Below are 19492 nucleotides of genomic sequence, written 5' to 3'. Positions count from 1 at the left end.
CACTGCGAGGGTGGGGCGCGAAGTCCCGCTTACAAAGGGCAGGACAGATCCGCGGCTTGGCGCATGCCTTTCGGCTGCGTGTCAGGCTTAGCGCGCGCCGCAACCAGCCCGTCCCCGCGGCGCTGGGCGGTGGAGACCCGGCCTCACGACCACAAGGGATGGAGAGAACAAAGGGGACGCGCTCGCCCGCGACTCCCGGGGGCAGCCCGCGCGCGCCTCCGCCCCCGCGCGAAATGGCGGCGGCCGCGCCACAAAATGGCAGCCGGCCCGGCCAAGAGCAGGCGGGAGGGGGACTGCGAGGCGCCGCGAACCTCCCCCTAGCTCGTTAACGCGAGCGCCTACGTTGTCTGGACCGCCGTCAGGAGCCCCGGGGCCCCGCGGCCACGGGCGTGCTCCACCCGGCGCCCTGGCCTTCCCGCGCCGCCCGGCCTGCCGGCAGAACCGGCGGCGTCCCGAGTCCGTGAACCACGCAGCGCCTTCGTGCGCGCGCGGCCTCTGCTCTCCCGGCCTCTGCTCTCCCTGACCGCCCCTCTCCGAGGGGCTTTTACTTAAAGGGGTGACAACTGGAAGGAACCCAGCGTCGCACACCCGCCGGCCAATGCCATCCAGGACGCCCCTCAGGCCCGGGCGGGGTCGTCGGGCCCGGGGAGAACCCCTTTGTTACGGTCCCACAGACTCCCAGCGTTAGCTCCAGGTCACCGAAGTGAAGACAGGCGGGAGAGGGCCCGATGACCCCCCAGATGAGGGGAAATCAAGAAAAAGCGGATAAAAGCCGCTCCCCCCAGTGCTTCGGCAGCCACGCTGAATCTTAACGTACTGGGCCCACTCCAGCCCCGCGTCCCAGAGCCCACGCGTGCTCAGGCAGCTCCAGAGGGCGGATTTCGGCTCCCATTCCACCTTGCAAACATCCAGTGAGCGCTCTATGGTTTTCACCGGTACCCCCTGCCCTCTCCCCTCTCCCTGTGGTGAGGGATCTCGGGAACCGGGCATGGGCAGAGGAAGGAGCAGCTGCTGCGGTCCCCACGCTTTTTCCCTGGCGTGAGGGTCTCAGTGGGCTTGGGCTCTGCTTTGGCCGTGGCTCGCTGGCTGGAGGCAGGGCGGTGTCGCTGTGCTTTGGTTTTTTCGCTTTCTCTCAAATGCTTGCTTTCTTGCGCTTCCCATCCCCCAGCTTCCCTTTGGCTCCGTCTTTCCAGAAACTTCTCAGGGAAACTCAGCAAAAAGCCCCAGGCTCCGCCACCGCCTCCCACGGCGCATGCGTGACAGACGATGCGGAAAGCTCAGGGCGCGCGCGTGCGAGCTTGAGTGTGAGAGTGGTACGTGAGCGCGCACGCGCTCGCCGTGCGGGGGCTGTTCCCTCTCACAAGGAGGGGAACAGGTTTATCCCCTCCCCCAGCGTTCCGTCGTCGCGCAAGCGCGTTGGGGCCCCTTCCCTGGCCGTTAAGGGAAGGAGGAGGGGTAGTGCTGAAGCGCTCTAATCGTGGCTCTGCGCCTGCGTGCTGGGTAGTCCTAGTCACTCTGTCTTTTCCGCGCTGCCTGTGGTAGCATCTTTGAAATGCGTGTGTGTGCAGCTGGCTTGTGCCCTGCCTTGTCTCCTCAACTCTCAGTCGCGGCAACTGTAGCCTCTTGTGGGGTTATCGATTCTGTACCACGAGTTTACTAATCTGGAGATTAGTCTTCCCTTTGTGCCCAGGGAGAGGTTGGACTGTGGCTGGCTGGCTTCCTCTCCACTCCTGCCTGCGCCACGTCTGGAGCGGCTTCTGACTGGATTGGGTCACCGTGGAGTGTGGTGGAGCCGTTTCTAAACTTGGGAAGACAGCCCTGGCCGAAGGACTGGGTGGTGCCCGGCCGGCTTACGTCCGGCGCAGCCTGAGTTCTTGCTCACTAGGCCAAAATGAAGGTGTCCTTTCGTTGGAACGCGGCCCTCACCGCTCGCCATGATCCTCTGCTCACGCAGCGGGGCTCCTCACCCCGGGGGTGTGGATGCAGACAGGGTCTTGCGAACAGTTGCGTCTCCCTTTGCAGAATTGAGCTTGGACGTGGTAACCATAGTGACCGCGCTTACTCTTTCCTAGGTGCCTCCCCTCCCCCCTTTCCTTTAGGGGTGTGGTGGAAATTATTGTCAGAAGAGACTGTTGTTGTAGTCTCTTCAAAATACAAAAAAAACAACCCAAATCAAAAAACCCTCTTTACTCTTCATATAACCCACTTCCATCCAATCCCGTGTGTGCCCTGCAGCTACATTCCCTTGGCCGGGAATGGCGGCTGGCCGCTCCCTCCAGTCTGCACTCTGCCCTTGCCGGGCTTCCCCGTGAACTGCTGTCGTTTCCCAGGTGGAGTAATTGCCTCCCTCAACGAATTGTCTTGTGACGCACCTTCAGATCCCTGTAGGTGCAAGGTTTTAAGAAGTGAGCTCGTTCGTGGAGAAAACACATTGGGGGCTCCCAGGGACTGATGTGGCAGTCGCAATCATGGCCTTTTCAGGTCGGAGCCACACGCCAGCCCTGCAGCTTTTGGGCGGGTGCTCCGTGGCCTTGCAGGTGCAAAATTGACCGCGCGGAGCCGGAGGTCACACCAGGGCAGCTTTGGGCGGAGCCACTCGGTGGGTCCTAACAAAGGGAGAGCTTGCTTACTGGTGGGAATTTTCAGTTGGTGCCAGATTCCTACCGGGAACTCTCCGTATATAAACCTTATCTAGGAGGTGTTAAAATACTAGCAAGTGATAGAATTCTCCCCTTGCTAACAAAGCTATAATTTGAAGCTTGGAAATAACCAGATCAAGCGTTCCTTGAATTCGCAGAATTTTTGTTATAGTTACTGTCTTAATATAAATTATGAGCCGGGTGTGGTGGCTGACGCCTGTAATCCTAGCCCTTTGGGAGGCCGAGGCAAGAAGATCCCTTTAGGTCAGGAATTGGAGACCAGGCTGAGCAACATAACTCCACTCCAGTCTCTACAAAAAGTAGAAAAATTAGCTGCGCATGGTGGTGTGCGCCTGTGGTCCCAGCTACTCTGGAGGCTGAGGCAGGAGGATCACTTGAACCCAGGAGTTTGAGGTTGTAGTGATCATGCCACTGCTCTCATGTCCTGACAACAAAGGAAGACCCTATTTCAAAAAAATATATATATACACACACATATGTATATATAAATTATGGTTAAGGGGTCTTTAAAATCAGAATTCTTACTGTAATGATAACACTACTAAATTAAGGGGAAGACAATTTTGAATGTACATTTTATAATTTAAAACAGACATATAAAAGTTCTTATGTGCTAACACTTAGAATCACTGGAAACTGAGGGGAGCAATATGTTTTAAGTTGAGAACCTGAAGGACAAAAGTATCCTGGTTTAAAGCCACTTTTCAGGTGAATTTTTTAAAAGTAAAAGGTTTGTGTGCCTGGGTGTGTGTTAAAATTAGCACTCCTGGGGGAAACACAGATTATTCATTCTACTGCCTGCCCACCAGATATTAGCATACAATGAAATCTTTATTTATGACTCTTACTGATTCTGTTTTCTTTCTTAGGAAAACCTATCTTAAATTAATCTAGCATCTTCAAAAAAAGTTATCTTGAGGCATTCACTCTTTTCAGCCAAAGTATTTTCCAAACATAAGGTGGATGGTTCCTAGGACTTTTGTAGTATATGGCATGAAAAAAAATCTGTCTATATCTCCTTTATCAAAATACTGAAATTTAAGTTTTTAAAGCCTTAAAAATAATTCTAGCATTTAATTCAGAAATGTATCGTGTCCTACCTAGTCTTTAAATAAGGTGTGGATTTAAAAATTTTTTTTTGTAGAGATGGGATCTTGCTATGTTGCCAGCCTGGACTCAAACGATCCTCCCATCTCAGCCTCTCTATATCTGGGACTACCAGCACATGCCACCATGCCCCTGATTTATTTTAAGCCAAAAGATTCAACCTGTGAAATATTATATAAAATTAGAAATCATTACTGTCTTGCAGATTAGTGTAAAAATTGAGACTATGTGACTAAAGACTGTTTAGATTTATGACTAAATAGCAATAATTGAATTAAAATTGAAACAGTTTTAAAACATATATTGAATGAGTACATACATGATTTTTTGTTTGAATTCTTTACTTCAAACTAGTCAGATTTCTGAGAGTAGCAGTAGGGGAGCTTAAAACCCTAAATCTGTCTTACCTTTTAAGAAACTGTAAAAAAACAACAAAACAAAACCCTAAATCTGCTGAAATTTTCAATATATACATAATAAGTTACTAAACACATTTTATTTGGCATTATTGTTTTTGAGATCCCATCAATGCAGTTTGATAGTCTTCTCTGATTAATTAGAAGTCTCAATTTACATTATTTATATTGTTTGTTTCCTGATGCTTTAAGAGGAAACCTGGGTGTTTTGGCTAATGTATGTTACTTATAGTGAAGAGGTTGAGTTTTTTTCTCAAATGGGGATTATCAATAGGATTTTTAAAAGATTGAATGAAATCTCTGAATTAACATAGAGAGTAATAACATTTTGTTTATGTGGGGTCTGTTAACATAAATATGTTGATTTAATGTAGTCAGGTATCAATGTTTCAGAGGAACCCTTAGCTAAAGTGACCCAGATGCTAACTTCCAAAAGTCATTTTATTATAACCTTTCTTCTAATTATAAAAGCAATACATAACAAAGTTAGAAAATATAGAGGAATAAAATTTTTAAAAAATTCAAATTCTACCACATAGACATGATTAACATTTGCAAATATCCTTCCACTTTATTTTTCATTCAATTCCAAACACATTAGTAAATTGCATTAATAATTCTAAATATTAGGTATGTTACCGGTATTTCCTCATAGAAGGAAAAAAGTTACTTTTAGCAACTTTCCAGGGATAAAGAATGGTAGAAACTTAAGAAGCAAGGGGTTCAAGACCTGCTTTGGCAACACAGCAAGACAGCCCATGCCCAACCCCGCCCCAGCCTGCCTCTACAAATAAACTTTTTAAAAAATAGCTTTCTTAGAGAGTTGAACAGTAAAGTAGATTATGCAGTGCTAGCTTGCTGAAAGAATGATTTAAAGCAGCAGTCCTGTGACCTTTTTGGCACCAGGGACCGGTTTCATGGAAGACCAATTTTCCACTGGGGAAGGAGGGGATGCAGGGGAGCCAGATGACTAGCTAGCTAATATTTTTCGATGTTTTGGAGTTCTGATAATTAATGCATAATTTCACCAGAATAAGTTTGCTATATAAATATAAGTCTTTTTCTTTTCTTTTTTTCTTTTTTGAGACAGAGTCTCACCTGTTGCCCAGGTTAGAGGGCCCTGGCATCAGCCTAGCTCACAGCAACCTCAAACTCCTGGGCTCAAGTGACCCTCCTGCATCAGCCTCCCTGAGTAGCTGGAACTACAGGTGTACAGTACACACCACCATCCCTGGCTAGTTTTTTTCTATTTTTAGTAGAGATGGGATCTCACTTTTGCTCAGGCTGGTCTCAAACTCCTAACCTCAAGTGATCCTTCCACCTCGGCCTCCCAGAGTGCTAGGATTACAGGCCTGAGCCACCGCGCCCAGCCGAATATAAGTCTGTTAAAAGACTGGTCTCCCTTTCACCATCTGACCGTCAGAAACAGCAACGTGTCAAACGCTCTTTCATAATAATAATACAGTGGTGTTGTCTGTTTTATTCTCTATTTTTTAAACCCGTATTTAATAGTAGAAATTTATCAATATTGTCAAGTTTTCACGTGGTTGGTACTTTGGTCATTTTAGAGTTAGTTAATATATTTTTATAGTATGCCTTTAAGAAGAAATACTTACATTGTAAGTGCATGTTTTCTCCTGAAACGGCTTAATTTTAATACTTGGGACCTGTTTTGTAACCGAATGCTTGTTAACTATCTAGTAGCTATTCTGTCATCCTGGTAAATGGTGATATTAGTTTATCTGCTGTAGTGGCTAGGTTAGCAAGCATCTGAGTTTGAGGCTCAGATGCTTTCCCCATCTAAGCTTCCATTACGCATGACTGAACTCTTTGAGCATGTCTAGCATGCTAAATACAGCAGATCCTCACAGTGTGAAAATAAGACCTGATTAAAAGCAAATCTATTTTAATTCCGCTTTGCTAATGGCTCTGCTTTAATGTCACCTTTCTGAATTATCTTTAATATACAAATGAGGAAATTCACTTCACCATCCATTTATCATAGATAAATCACAACCTACTTTTTGATCTTTTCAATGAGCATCAATTATTAATTGTTAAGATAAATAAAAAATCATCAGAGAATAACAGAGTAGGTTGCCTTTCTATTGAAAACATACGAAGATACATGATTTAAAGACGTTCTGCCCCTGTAAATATTTGTAAGAAGGATAGAAATAGAGAAAAGCTTTCCCAGTATTTCCTGATGCATTGTCAGCAAAAATGAAAAGCACTGAGAAAAATCAAACACTTGATTTGTGGCTGTGCAAAGGGCATGTACTTATTCGTTTTGTTATTAAGAGCTTTTGCAATAGAAAAGGTCAGCAAAAACAAAAAACAAAAAAGCAAGGAACTCTGTACTTGACATGCAATCACTGCATATTGATTTGGCTACAGGACTTGACTATATCATGAAAATGTTATAAATTGATAATGTAGTGTTTTTAACTTCAATTGATGCTTACTTTTGATGTCAATGTGAAATTAACTGTAAACTTACGGTATTCATGATATTTACATGGTATGTTACTTGCAAACACTTTACATATATTTTCTCATTTGTAACTTCTAGCAACCTTACTAGGTAGAAAAAACAGGTAGTTTTTTTTTTTTTTTGAGACAGAGTCTCACTCTGTTGCCCCGGCTAGAGTGCCGTGGCGTCAGCCTAGCTCACAGCAACCTCAAACTCCTGGGCTCAAGCAATCCTTCTGCCTCAGCCTCCCGAGTAGCTGGGACTACAGGCATGTGCCACCATGCCCGGCTATTTTTTTCCTATGTATATATTTTAATTGTCCAGCTAATTTCTTTCTATTTTTAGTAGAGATGAGGTCTTGCTCTTGCTCAGGCTGATCTCGAACTCCTGAGCTCAAACGATCAACCCGCCTCGGTCTCTTAGAGTGCTAGGATTACAGGCATGAGCCACCACGCTGGGCCAAAAACAGGTAGTCTTATCCTCATTTTGTAGGTAAGAAAATTGAGACTCTGTGGATTTAATTGATTTGCCTAAGCCATATAGCCAGTGACAAAATTGGAACTGGAGGTTTTGACTCTTAACACAGGGCTTCCATTACACTATAATGTGTCTACTTCATACCATCAGTGTTTTTCAGTGTCTCCCAAAGTTCAAGGTCAAGTAGTAATTGTTATGCTGAAAAAATCAGTAAGGAACATGGATATTACTTTAACCCAGAGATATTAATTTTTTTGAGATTTTTTTTATTTATTTCAAAATATTAAGGGGTACAAATATTTTTGGTTACATGGATCGCTTTTGTAATGATTGAGTCATGGCTGTGTGTCCATCACCCAAATATTGTTTGTTCTACCCAATAGGTAGGTTTTTGCCCATCCCTTCCTCTCCCTCTTCCCCCTTACCCCCCACAGATATTAAGTTTTATAGGAATGGGTAGAATTCCTGTCTGAATTGCACTTTTTTACATTTTATTTTTATTTTATTTTATTTTTTTGAGACAGAGTCTGGCTTTATTGCCCGGGCTAGAATACTGTGGCATCAGCTTAGCTCACAGCAACCTCAAACTCCTGGTCTCAAGCAATCCTCCTGCCTCAGCCTCCCGAGTAGCTGGGACTATAGGTGTGTGCCACCGTGCCCCGCTAATTTTTTAGAGGTGGGGTCTTGCTCTTGCTTAGGCTGGTCTTAAACTCCTGACTTCAAGCAATCCTCCCACCTCAGCCTCCCAGAGTGCTAAGATTACAGGTGTGAGCCACCACACCAGGCCTGAACTGCACTTTTTAACCCAACATCTATATGTGACCTATTTTTCCTTCAAATGAATTTGCTTATTTGAAATTACAGTAACTTGTTTTTGGTACCATAGGAGCACATTAAAAATTTGAACAGAAAATAATTAAAATTTGTTTTATTCATGAAATAATCTGCATATCTATTTAGGCTGATGTCTGTTGACATTTTATAAATTGAGAATTCTCAATTTTGAGAGGTATAATTACATTTAAAAGCAAAACTGAAATGAATACTTTTTTTTTTCTTTATCCTTCACCTTAGAAGGGAGAAAATGAATACTTCTGTTGCTATTTTTGGTGCCTCTAATTCTGAAAACAGGTATTTTGATGAAATTAGGACTTCAAGAGAATCTGAGTACAAGGTGCTATAAAAATGATATTTAATGGAATTTTTCTTGCCTTTGAATTGTTAGAATTTCTTAGTTGTTTGATAAATCTCTGGTAAGATGGTATCTTAATATGACATTTGTTCCTAATCTTTTTGACATTCTATGATCTCTAAGGGTCTTGGAGAGAACGTTAAACTTTTCTTAACAATTCACATGTTTGTAATCTTCTACCATAGTTTCTCCTTTGCTGCTCCCAGAAGGTGGGGGGCTTCAAAGTATTTGTAAACAATTTTGCCCATTTTAAATTATAAAAATTAAGTATGTACTCTGCTAGTTACATGGGGAAATAACACTACTATAGTAAGACCCTTAGGGTAATCCAGGAGAACTACATTTAAAAAAATTTAATTGGTAACCAAGTTGCTTATTTTCACTTAATGTCTCCATTTTCTTGTGTCATGGAAAAAGTATTACAAACATTTAATTGGTTGTTGTTTTGTTCTTTATCCTTTTATTGCTGTGTAGATACAAAATACCATATTTAATTGTTAGTCTCTGTTTTAATGATTTTGCTTCTAAAAGGCCTTTACATTTTTTTTTAGCCCTTCAATTTTTTTTTAAGCATAATTTTAACAGAAGGCTGCATTCAAGGTGAGATAGGCCCTGTATTTCTCTAAGTGTATGATACTATTTTCTGAATCTTCTTCTTTCTCTGTTGTCCATTTTAATGCAATTGAGGTGGGCCTCCTCTGTTCTTCATAATGACACCTTGGTCTTTCCCTAGAGATTTCAGCTAGTTCAGAGCATAAAGGTTTTTTTGTTTTGTTTTGTTGAGACAGAGTCTCACTCTTGTTGCCCGGGCTAGAGTGCAGTGGCATCATCATAGCTCACTGTAACCTCAAAACTCCTGGGCCGAAGCGATCCCTCTGCCTCAACCTCGGTAGTAGCTGTGAGCACAGGTGCACCACTAAGCCTGGCTAATTTTTTTATTTGTAGTAGAGACGGGTTGGGTCTTGCTCTTCCTTAGGCTGGTTTCAAACTCTCAAGCTCAAGTGATCCTCCTGCCTCCACCTCAGACTCCCACAGTGCTAGGATTACAGGTGTGAAAAGCCTAGGTTTGAAATGAGTAGTTTAATTTACATCATTTTTAAAAATGTGCCTCAAACTGTGGGTGCTTGTATTGAAATTCATGCTTCATGGAAAAATACATGTCAGTTACTAACTGCACTAACAGTAACTGCAGCCACATTCATAGTACTATATAGTTAAGGAGTTTAGGTATTAGAATGCTTGTCTGACTTTCATTATGTGATAGTTGTTGTGACAGAAAAATGGCCAGTTCTACTTTTTAAAATTTTGGAGATGAGGGTTTTACTATGTTGCCCAGGATGGAGTGCATGAGCCATTCACAAGACATGATCTTTGGGCACTACAGCCTGGACTCCTGGACTTGTGCGTGCTTCAGCCTGAGACTTCTGAGTAGCTGGAGACAATTTAATTATACACAGGTGACCCCAGATATTTATGCCATTGGTTACGGTGACAATATTTTGCAATTCAAAGTAGCGTAGTTTGTTAGCCGAGCGTGTTGGCGGCGCCTGTAGTCCCAGCTACTCGGGAGGCTGAGGCAAGAGGATCGTTTGAGCCCAGGAGTTTGAGGTTGCTATGAGCTATGATGATACCACTGCACTCTAGCCCCATCAACAGAGGGAGACCCTGTCTCCAAAAAAAAAAAAAAGTGTAGTTTGACTTTAAGTTGGCATGTATTTAAGGAGACGATGAGTGAGACCAAATATTAAAAATCTGGCCTGTACCCGAAGCACCACACCTCTGATATTTCTGTGGATGAAAAATGGAAAAGAAAATTGAGCTGCTATTTTATTCTAAACAATTCCATTTTTCCCTACTCAATACAGTTGCCTTAACTTTGTGGCTTTTCCCAGGGTTTTTGTAAGTTGGCCTTTCTATATAAATTCAACTGCAGGTTTCAGAAGCCCTTAGGCCTAGAAAGGCCAGAGGTCTAATTCCTTCCTTTGCTTAAATAAGATTGAATTATGGTAAACCCTCTAAGAAGAACAATATCAGACTGTCTCATTTCAGTTCTATTCCTTGTATACCGTAACGATTAGCAAAGATATATTGCAAAAGGTTTCGCAAGATCCTATATAAAAAAGTTGCTTAATGTTACAAGCCAATGACTCTTGGGAGGGATGGGTTTCTGAAGCCGTCACTGCTTAGCTGGGCGGTGAGAAGGGCTGCCTTGTTCTGACCACTTTCCCAAGCAGGCGGGGATCCAAGTGCCTGGAAAAGGCCAGGAGGTGGCCGTAGGGTGAGCAGAAGGGGTCCTGGCTGCTAGGAGAGAGGCCTTGCCAGCCGCTTTGACCTATAATCCTGTCAAAACCAACTCCATTTCTTTTATTCTTCCACCAGGCAGGTACCTAAGACTACTGGCTCGAGGGGCTGCAGGCCGCCCCCACTGCCCAGCGCCCGCCCCGCCGCCGGCCTTCCCCGCTCGGCTGCGCGCCTGCGCACCGGGGCCGGGCGCGCAAGCATTCTTTCCCGGCCCGGCGTTCCTGCCTCCCCCGTCCGGCTTCGCGCGCCTGCGCGCCGGCTGGGAGGAACTCGGCGTCTCTGCCTCAGCGGGCAGGCGGACGCGCGCGCGACCGCGGCGAGGAGGAGGCGGCCAGGCGGCGGGAGGCGGGCCGCGCGCGCCGGTGGGAAGCGTCCGGCTGCCACAGCGCCAGCTCCGTCGTAGTCGCTGCCGCCCGGGTCCCGCTCGCCCCTCCTCCCGCTCCCCCCGCCCGCCTGCCGCTGCCCGGGCGCATGCGCCACCGGAGCGCGAGGGTCGGCTTCGGGTGTGTGGTGGCGGCAGAGCGGAGCTGCGGGGCCCGAGAGTCAGAACCTGGGGGAGAGGGATGGTCTCTGCACGGGGGGGAGCCGGAGGAGCCGCCGCCGCTGCCGACGCCACCGCCGCAGCCGCCGCCGCCGCCGCCCCGGCGCCCGCCTCCCGGCGCTGACGGTCTCGCACGAAGCCGGCGAGGGGGAGCCAGCAATAGCGGTCGCCGGCACGCCGCCCAGCATGGTCCGGGAAACCAGGCACCTCTGGGTGGGCAACTTACCGGAGACTGTGCGGGAAGAGAAGATCATCGAGCATTTCAAACGGTGAGTGACACGAGGCCCGGGGCCGTGCTAGCTCTTCGGGCGCCGCTTCCCGCTCCAGCCCGTCGCCCGCCCCTCCCCGAGCGCGGAACTGGCGAGGAAGACCCCAGCTCCAGCCCCACGGGCGGGTGCTGGGGGCGCCGAGGTTGCCCTTGCTAGCCGCTCGGCCCGCGTCGCGGCGTTGGGCCTCGGGTCTCGGCGGAGCCGGCCGCGCCGCCTTCGACGAGCCCGCGGGGTCCGGCCGCCGCCGCCCGGCCGCTGGAGAAGGCTGTGGCTCGGCCTCGGCGCGGCCGGCGCCCGAAGGGTGCCTTCGCGTCCGCCACAGAGGGAGCGGGTGGCAGCCACTTTCGCCGGCGGGGTCGCGTCTTTGCGCGCCGCTGCCCCGGCTGCGGGACTCGAGCCCGCGCGGCCAGCCCTGGAGTCCTGTGGCTGCCCCGCTCCGCTCCGGGCCGCTCCGGAGGATTTCGTGCGAGAGGAAAGGTTGTGCAGAAACAGAAGTCTGGGTGGGTAACGCAGGCACTTCGCGGAACTGGGAGACGCTGCTCGTTCTAGGGACCCCGCACGGAGGGCTCACGGACGTGAACCTCAGTGGAAATGGCAAGTGTTTCTTGGTTCCGCGGGGCCGGAGAGAGCGTGATGTCGGAGGGCGCGGACGCGCCCGCTCTGGCCTCCCTGCTCCGCGTCCTGGCGCGGGAGCCGGGGGCTCCGACCGGCGGCGGCCGCGCTGGCGGGGGTCGCGTCGCCGCCTTCAAATACTGGTGTCTCCTCACCCCTGAATTCATTGATCAGATGGGTAAAAAGATGTGGCTATTTTTAAACTTCCCCGAATATTTTTGCGAATTACAAGAGTAAATGTTTTCGATACGTCTCACTCTAGCGTTCAGCGCGTGTTTTCTTTGTGAAATGCACGTTAACTGACAGGCCTCAGTTTGAGACCCTTAACGTGACGATGGCAGGGACTGACTGGGTGCAGATTGAGCAGGACCGTAGCACGTCTGAGATTGTCCTCGAAAATGACTTTCTTCCGATGTTTAAGACCCCGCGAGGTTGTAAGTTCGGCCGACTCTTAATTCCTCCCACTATCTAGTGAGCGAAGGAAATTATGGGGCGTCCTTATTAGTGAGTCACCATGGGAAAAATAGATTGCGTCGCTCGCTCTCGAGCCGCCGGGATGAGGAAATGGAAGCGGCGGCGGCGCTCCCGTCTTTCAAATGGAGGAGCACATTGATTCTGTCGGTGGTTGCTGTTACTGGGGCACTAAACCCTCGCCGCCGGGGCGCGCGTCTGCGCGTGCCCGCGTGTGAAAAGGAGCCGGGGAGAGTGCGGCCATTCATAACCTGGAGAGCTGTCCTCCGCGGGCCGGGGGGAGGTGCGCGCTCCCAGGGACGCTCCGGTGTTTACTACGTTGCGCCTGAGAAACGGGCGAGGGGAGGCAGGGAGCAGAGATCCGCCTCTGCGCCGGGAGAAAGAGGAGACCCGGGCTGAAGTGGGAAGCAGCTGGGAACTTTCTCTTCCCGACTGTGCTCCACCCCTTACCCACCCCACCCACGCCCCCAGTATCTTCAGTGTTTTGGTGGAAAAATCGTTTAGGTACAGATTATTGGAGTGGAAAACCACTTAGATGTGCTCACTTTAATCCCCTTGTGGACTTTCTCTGTGAGTCTCTCCCTGGGAAATTCGTAGGCACCGGCGTGCAAACACGTGCACTGCAGCATTCGCTCGCTCCTCTCTGTTCTGTGGCCAGACGTGTCATTTCGCATTATGCAGATTCCAGGGACATTGCATGCCTGTGGCGGGGAGTTTGAGCCCTCTGCAAGTTGAGGGTGTAGGGAGAGGAAAGAGGAAATCGTCCAAGACAGTTTCGGAAGGCTTTTTAGTGGATGGTGCTGCGGTCCGGCTTGTGTGAATGACTTTCTAAAATGGCGGCCAGGACCCACTTTATGTGGGAATCAGCAGAGCACATCGCAGAATGCACAGAGGGAGGAGGGGGCGGAGGATGCGAGCTGCCTTGGAAAGCGGCAGTCTGGAGGAACATTACTGTGGTAAAGATGGCTTAGCTGACACATTGCTCACGACTGCGTTTAAAGGAGTAGCTTACCTATTGCAGAGTAAAAGCAGATGCTACTGATAAAAGCAGGTTATTTTAAAACCGACGGATCATGTGTCTCTGAAACTTTTATTTAAAGATTTTTTCCATTTTTGAACAAGTTTATTTGGTTTTTGCATGTATAGCACATTTTTATGGGTTCAAAAAGCGTTGAAAGGTATACAGAGAAAGATCTCCCCTTCAACCCGACCCTGGGATTCCCAGTTCCCACACTCTGCCCCCTCCCACCCCTATTCAGGTAATCTTATTTCTGGTTTCTTGTTTATCTTTCTGCATTTACAAGAAATGTTCCTACTGATCCAGCTGTGGAGCTAAATGGACTTGGAGGAATTCAAGGCCTTTTATCCCTATTGTGGAATATGTTTTGTAAAATATGTGATTGCTACTGGGAGGGAAAACTTAATCTGAATAATTTAAATGAAAGGAATAAAAAGGTAATTGTACCAGAATGGTGGCTCTGCAAGGAAACTAAACGGTATTCACCTCTGTTGTCTTGAAGTCAGAATGAGAAAAACCATGCAGTATTAAAACTGAGCTTTAAGTGCCTATGTTTACCCTTCTCCCCAGCTGATTACATTAACTAATAACGATTTTATGAGATTAAGAGGTGTGCGCTGGGAATACATTATATAAAACGTTTTCAAGGTGAATGTTCTCTTAACAGTGATTAGGCTTTTGTAGTAAGTGTTTGGATTTAAAAAAAATTTAAACCAGACAACAGCTTTGGGGGCAGGGCAGCTTAGAGATTTTTAAGGGGGAAAAAAAGGTCAGAGTCAATTTTTAAAAATTATTTCTATTTTGATGAGTGTTTTTGGTGGACAATAGATTGAGGGAAGGATGCTGATCCTCTCAGTGCCAAAGAAAGACCAAATCCTTAAAACGTTAATCAGAGCGTTTTCAAAGATTGGCTTTACCTTCTTGCAATAATAAATCTATTGTTCGTTATCTTTATAGCTTTAAATATGCGGATTTAAAAAAATTAAATGAGGACTATTTCTGAATGGGGTTTTAGTTAACAAAGATTCCTTACAGGGGCACAATAGAGAAAGTCCTTTCCTTTGTATGTTAGCTAGGTTGAAGGGGGAAGGGAGGAGTTATACAACAATTGGTTGCTGTCTTTTAGTTGTAACAGGAGAGAGGTGTGTGCAAAGGCGGCTCCTTGATTTAGAATGAGCAAATGAATAGAACTGTTTAAAAATTTAAACATTTTTTATACCTTTTTAGATTTTAAGTAAATCACATATTTGGGTTCTTCCCCATCCATCCCCCAGTTTTAGAGTCTAGGTTTAAAGATTATGCAGAGGTTGAACGAAGAAGCCCCTCATGTAAAAATTTTGTCAAACAATGAGACTCATTTAAAAGTGTATTTTGTTTTTGCTAATTTTAAATGTTTTATCACAGCGGTTTTCCTGAGTTTTTATCTAGCTGACTAAATGTTACATGTTACATATATTTGGATATCTTTACTTCTGGGACACAATATAAAATAATATCTACCCTTTCAGGGGTCTCTAAAAAAAAAAATAATAATATGGAAGAGTTTCCTTGTCCTTACTCTATTACTAGAGATGTTTTTATTTTTATTTATTATTTATTTAGTTTTAGAGATATTTTTAGACTTAAACAAATTTGAATCACCATAGCCTACATCATTGCTACATTGTTCATATGAGAGCAGACAGTTTCTTGTCTGGCCATACCACCCTGAATGCTCCTGATTTCATCTATGAAACAACTTCTGATTTTGAAATTATGATTCTGAATATCTGTTTTCATGTTAGGCTTTTGCATATTAAAAATAAAATTGAGGGTTCTCTTGAAATAGCATTAAAAATTAATACAGCATGCTTAAAATGTATTTTATTTCCTGAGAAGAATGCCTCTGGCAGAATAGGAGGAATATAGGGCTCAGTGCCAGGAAGAATGATGGTGTTTGACTTGTGTAGAGGGCACTTTTTTCCAGCTAACTTTGTTGTAGGCTCTTGATTGCTTGGGATTGTATTGTCGAGTGTGCTTAGGAAGAGGTTTCAGGCTTGATTTATTATAAGACTTTTTTTTTTTTTGAGACAGAGTCTCACTCTGTTGCCCTGGCTAGAGTGAGTGCCGTGGCATCAGCCTAGCTCACAGCAACCTCAAACTCCTGGGCTCAAGCAATCCTTCTGCCTCAGCCTCCCGAGTAGCTGGGACTACAGGCATGCGCCACCATGCCCGGCTAATTTTTTCTATATATTTTTAGTTGTCCAATTAATTTCTTTCTAATTTTAGTAGAGACGGGGTCTCGCTCTTGCTCAGGCTGGTCTCGAACTCCTGAGCTCAAACAATCCGCCCGCCTCGGCCTCCCAGAGAGCTAGGATTACAGGCGTGAGCCACCACACCCGGCCACATTCTTATCATGTTTATATATACCATATGTGCTTTTACACATATAATATACCTTGATAGTTTCTTTGATTCCCAAAATTGTTTTACTCAGTGATTTTTTTTTTTTTTAACATTTACCTCACCGTTTTATTCCTTTGATTTAAAAAGTAGGGCATATGTACTCAAAAACATTTTGTATTTTACAAAACTATATGTGATATGTAGTGATTTGTGTCTTTCATAAATCAATAAATTGATAGGCAGTAGACATTTTTTGTCTAAACCATCAATTTTTAAAAATTATGCTATCTGCAATAAAGGCTCTTTTGCATTCAAGATTATTTAAAAGCCACCTTGGATTAAAAGAAAGGAAGTAAAAGAACAGTTTATTACTTTATTATCTTAAAAGGATATTAGAATTTTTAATGACCATTTAGATCAGAATTCAGGAGAAATAAAGATGTATCTTTATTTTCACTAACTTCTTGCTGGGATCTAATATTTCCTTCAACTACAATATAAGGGAAAAACCAACATCGTAGTGTAAGTAGTACTGTGATTTTTGTCACCAATATAAATCATATGCATTTTCATATTTCACATTACAGATGTTGCAAATACCTCATTATTTATGCTCATCACAACTTGGAAATTACAGTAGCTGTTAGATCTGCTATTTAATGCCCTAATGAAGCATATATATTGCTATATAACCAATTGTGTTTTAGATATATTTTAAAAGTTCTATCTTGGAGAATTCTGAACATACAAATGTCATGCAAAAATAGACAAAATATGTAAATGAATCCCACATACCTATCATTCAGTCCCAACAACCATCAACCATGGCCCATTCTGCCTTATGAGGGAAAAGAAAACAAAGGAAGGGGACAGAGAGTAATGGAGGTGGTAGTGAAAAGGTGATCTTCTCTTTGAAAAGATGGCATTTGTTACACCAGAATGAAGGACAGATCTACTTCTCTCCTTCCTGCATTGTTATTTTTTTCATTAAAAAAATAAAAAAAAAAATAGCTCAGGAGCAGAATTTCCACATTCCCTTCTCCTAAATTCTCCAGTTATTAACATCTTGTCACATTTGCTCCATTACCCTCTGTTCTCTTTTTTGGGTGTAATGTCCTGCCACCCTAAATTCTCTAGTGTGTACCTCTCCAAAACAAGGACACTTTTCTGTATAGCTACCCTGTAATCCTCCCAGGTAGGAAATCCAGCATTGATTCAACACCACCACCCAATCCATAGACCCCATTCAAATGATGCTGACCATCCCAACAATGTCTCTTTTCCCTTTCTGGTCCGGGATCCTAGCCAGTACCACATGTTGCCTTTGGTTGTCCTGTCTCTCATCAGTCTCCTTCAGTCTGGAACAGTTCCTCAGTTTTTCCCTGATGCTTGTGTGCCTGACATTTTTAAAGCACATAGGTCTTTGTTCTGCGGGATGACCCTTCACCTGGCTCTGTTGGGTATTGCCTCATGACCAGATTAGGTCATATGTTCTTGGCAGGAATATCACAGAAGTGATGCCATGCTCTTCTCAGAGTATTGTGTCAGGAGGCAAACAGTAACAACCTGTGCTACTGCTGGTGATGTTAACCAAGGCTGGCCTGAACTCTGGCTCAAGAGTCTCAGTCTCCCAGGTAGCTGGAACTACAGGAATGTGCCACTGAACCTGGCTGCTCCCCCTTTGTATTTGATTAGTGTAGTGTGGGGAGATACTCTGATACTACACCAAGCCTCCACCCACCAGCCTTAGCATCCATTGTTAACTCTTACTTGTATTATATGCCACTGGGATTGTTGCCAAATGGTAATTATTTATTGCTGTGTGATTCCTTTTACATTCTACTGCAGGAAAGGCAAGAGCTTTCCTTATTTATTTGTTTGATGACTCATTTTTTTTCTATTCTTTTAATGGGTTTTAACCCATTGCTTATTTACTGTGATACCCAAATCATCCTACATTTGACCAGTGAGAGCTCCTTCAGACTAGCTACTGTGTCCTTTTGGTATCTCCCCATCATTCTTTGCATATTTGTTTCTGGCACAGCAAAAGCTCATTTTGTACTTTCCGTGTCCCAGACTTGGAATCAAGCATTTTTCCAAGAAGCCCTGGTTCCTTTTAGCGTAGGTATTTATAAACCAAGATCTTAGTGCTTGATTTGCCCATTGCTGCAGAGCTGAGATGTTGTTATGTGTGTACATGTGTTTGTATATACACATTAACATGCCTATATATCATATATTTAAAAACAGTGGGCTTACATATATTGGAATATGTAAGAATTCTTACCTCCCCATTTCCATGTTTGTAAATCCCTTCTCAGACAGAAACCTGACTCCCATTATTCTTGGTACACTTATTTGCTCAATCACATATGTGCTCAATGTAAGTAATATCCCAGCCACTCTGCGTCTGCCACCTCTGGGCATGTTGCCGCTGTTTTCTCTGCACAGCATCCCCTCCCTCTCAACTACTCTCTTCCTTGGACACTAACTTGGGAAGGGGTAAGGAAAGGAAAGGAAGGTGGGACTGGAGGTGAGTTGCATGTTCTTGCCTCTCATTTTTTTTCTCTTGTAGGATAAATGGATCTTGTGGATGAAGGGATCACCTGCCTCTGGTGTCATTTTAAAGCAGATTTAGAGCAATTTCACTCTTAAAATTTTAGTTTTGGTTCTACTTGCACCACTGACTTTCTGTGTGGCATGAGTTAATCACTGGATCAGTCTGAGGTTTCTCATACTCTGAGTTGGCAGAAGTGGTAATGAGAAGGAAGTTTGTTTCTCAGGAATAATATTAGGAATCATTGTTTCATTTATTTGGGTGTCAGCCATTCACTTTGTGTGGTAGCTAAACAAAAAAATGTGTGTGGTAGCTAAATAAAATTTTGCCCTGGCCCTACCTCCCCCAAATCCTATTGACCTGAATCTATTGCTATTTCTCCTACCCCTGTACAACTCTTGGCCTCCATCCAAGGGGTCCTTAATGAATTAAGACCCCTATTCCAGCCAGCACAGTGGTGCATTGGCTGCTGTAGTCTCAGGTACTCCGGAGGCTGAGGTGGGAGGATAATTTGGGCTTAGGAGTTCAAGTCCAGCCTGAGCAAGATAATGAGACCATGTCTCTTTAAAACACAAAAACACCCTGTCCCTTGGCATAAGCCCCAAAATGCTGGAGTTTGTATAACTATTATTTTGAAGGACATCTCAGACATCCTATTTTATCCATAAATATTTCAATATTTATTTCTAAAAGGCAGGTAGGTACCGTTTAAAGATATATCACAGAACTCTTATCACACCAAAATAATTCCTTCCTATTTTCAAATAGTCAATGTAAGTTTGTAATTTTCCTAAGTATCTTTTTTTTTTTTTTTTAACTCGGGTTGTAAATGAGGTACCTGAATTGTGATTGGCGTATGTCTTAAAAAAAAAAACTTTAAATATAATTTGCATACAATAAACACACTCATTTTAAATGTTGAGTTTGTGGAATTTTGAGAAATGTGATTATCCTTGTAACTACCACCACAGTCAAGATACCACAATTTGTCTTAAGTCTTTTTTATTTATTTT

At 44.8% G+C, this 19492-nt stretch overlaps 1 protein-coding gene across 1 annotated transcript in view; it reads left to right on the top strand.

Moving 5' to 3' along the window:
* The first annotated feature begins 2468 nt into the window (after positions 1-2468).
* LOC105824868 (msx2-interacting protein-like) overlaps positions 2469-19492 on the top strand; it is a 39610-nt gene continuing 22586 nt past the window's right edge. Inside the window, exons 1-2 of the mRNA XM_012662480.1 lie at positions 2469-2537; positions 11147-11436. Coding sequence (XP_012517934.1) covers positions 2469-2537; positions 11147-11436 — 359 coding nt within the window. The remainder of the gene's footprint in view (positions 2538-11146; positions 11437-19492) is intronic.

The sequence above is a fragment of the Propithecus coquereli genome, unplaced genomic scaffold, assembly GCF_000956105.1.
Source record: "Propithecus coquereli isolate 6110/MARCELLA unplaced genomic scaffold, Pcoq_1.0 Scaffold77, whole genome shotgun sequence".
Lineage (NCBI taxonomy): Eukaryota > Metazoa > Chordata > Mammalia > Primates > Indriidae > Propithecus > Propithecus coquereli.
This window is presented reverse-complemented; position numbering and strand designations above follow the sequence as displayed.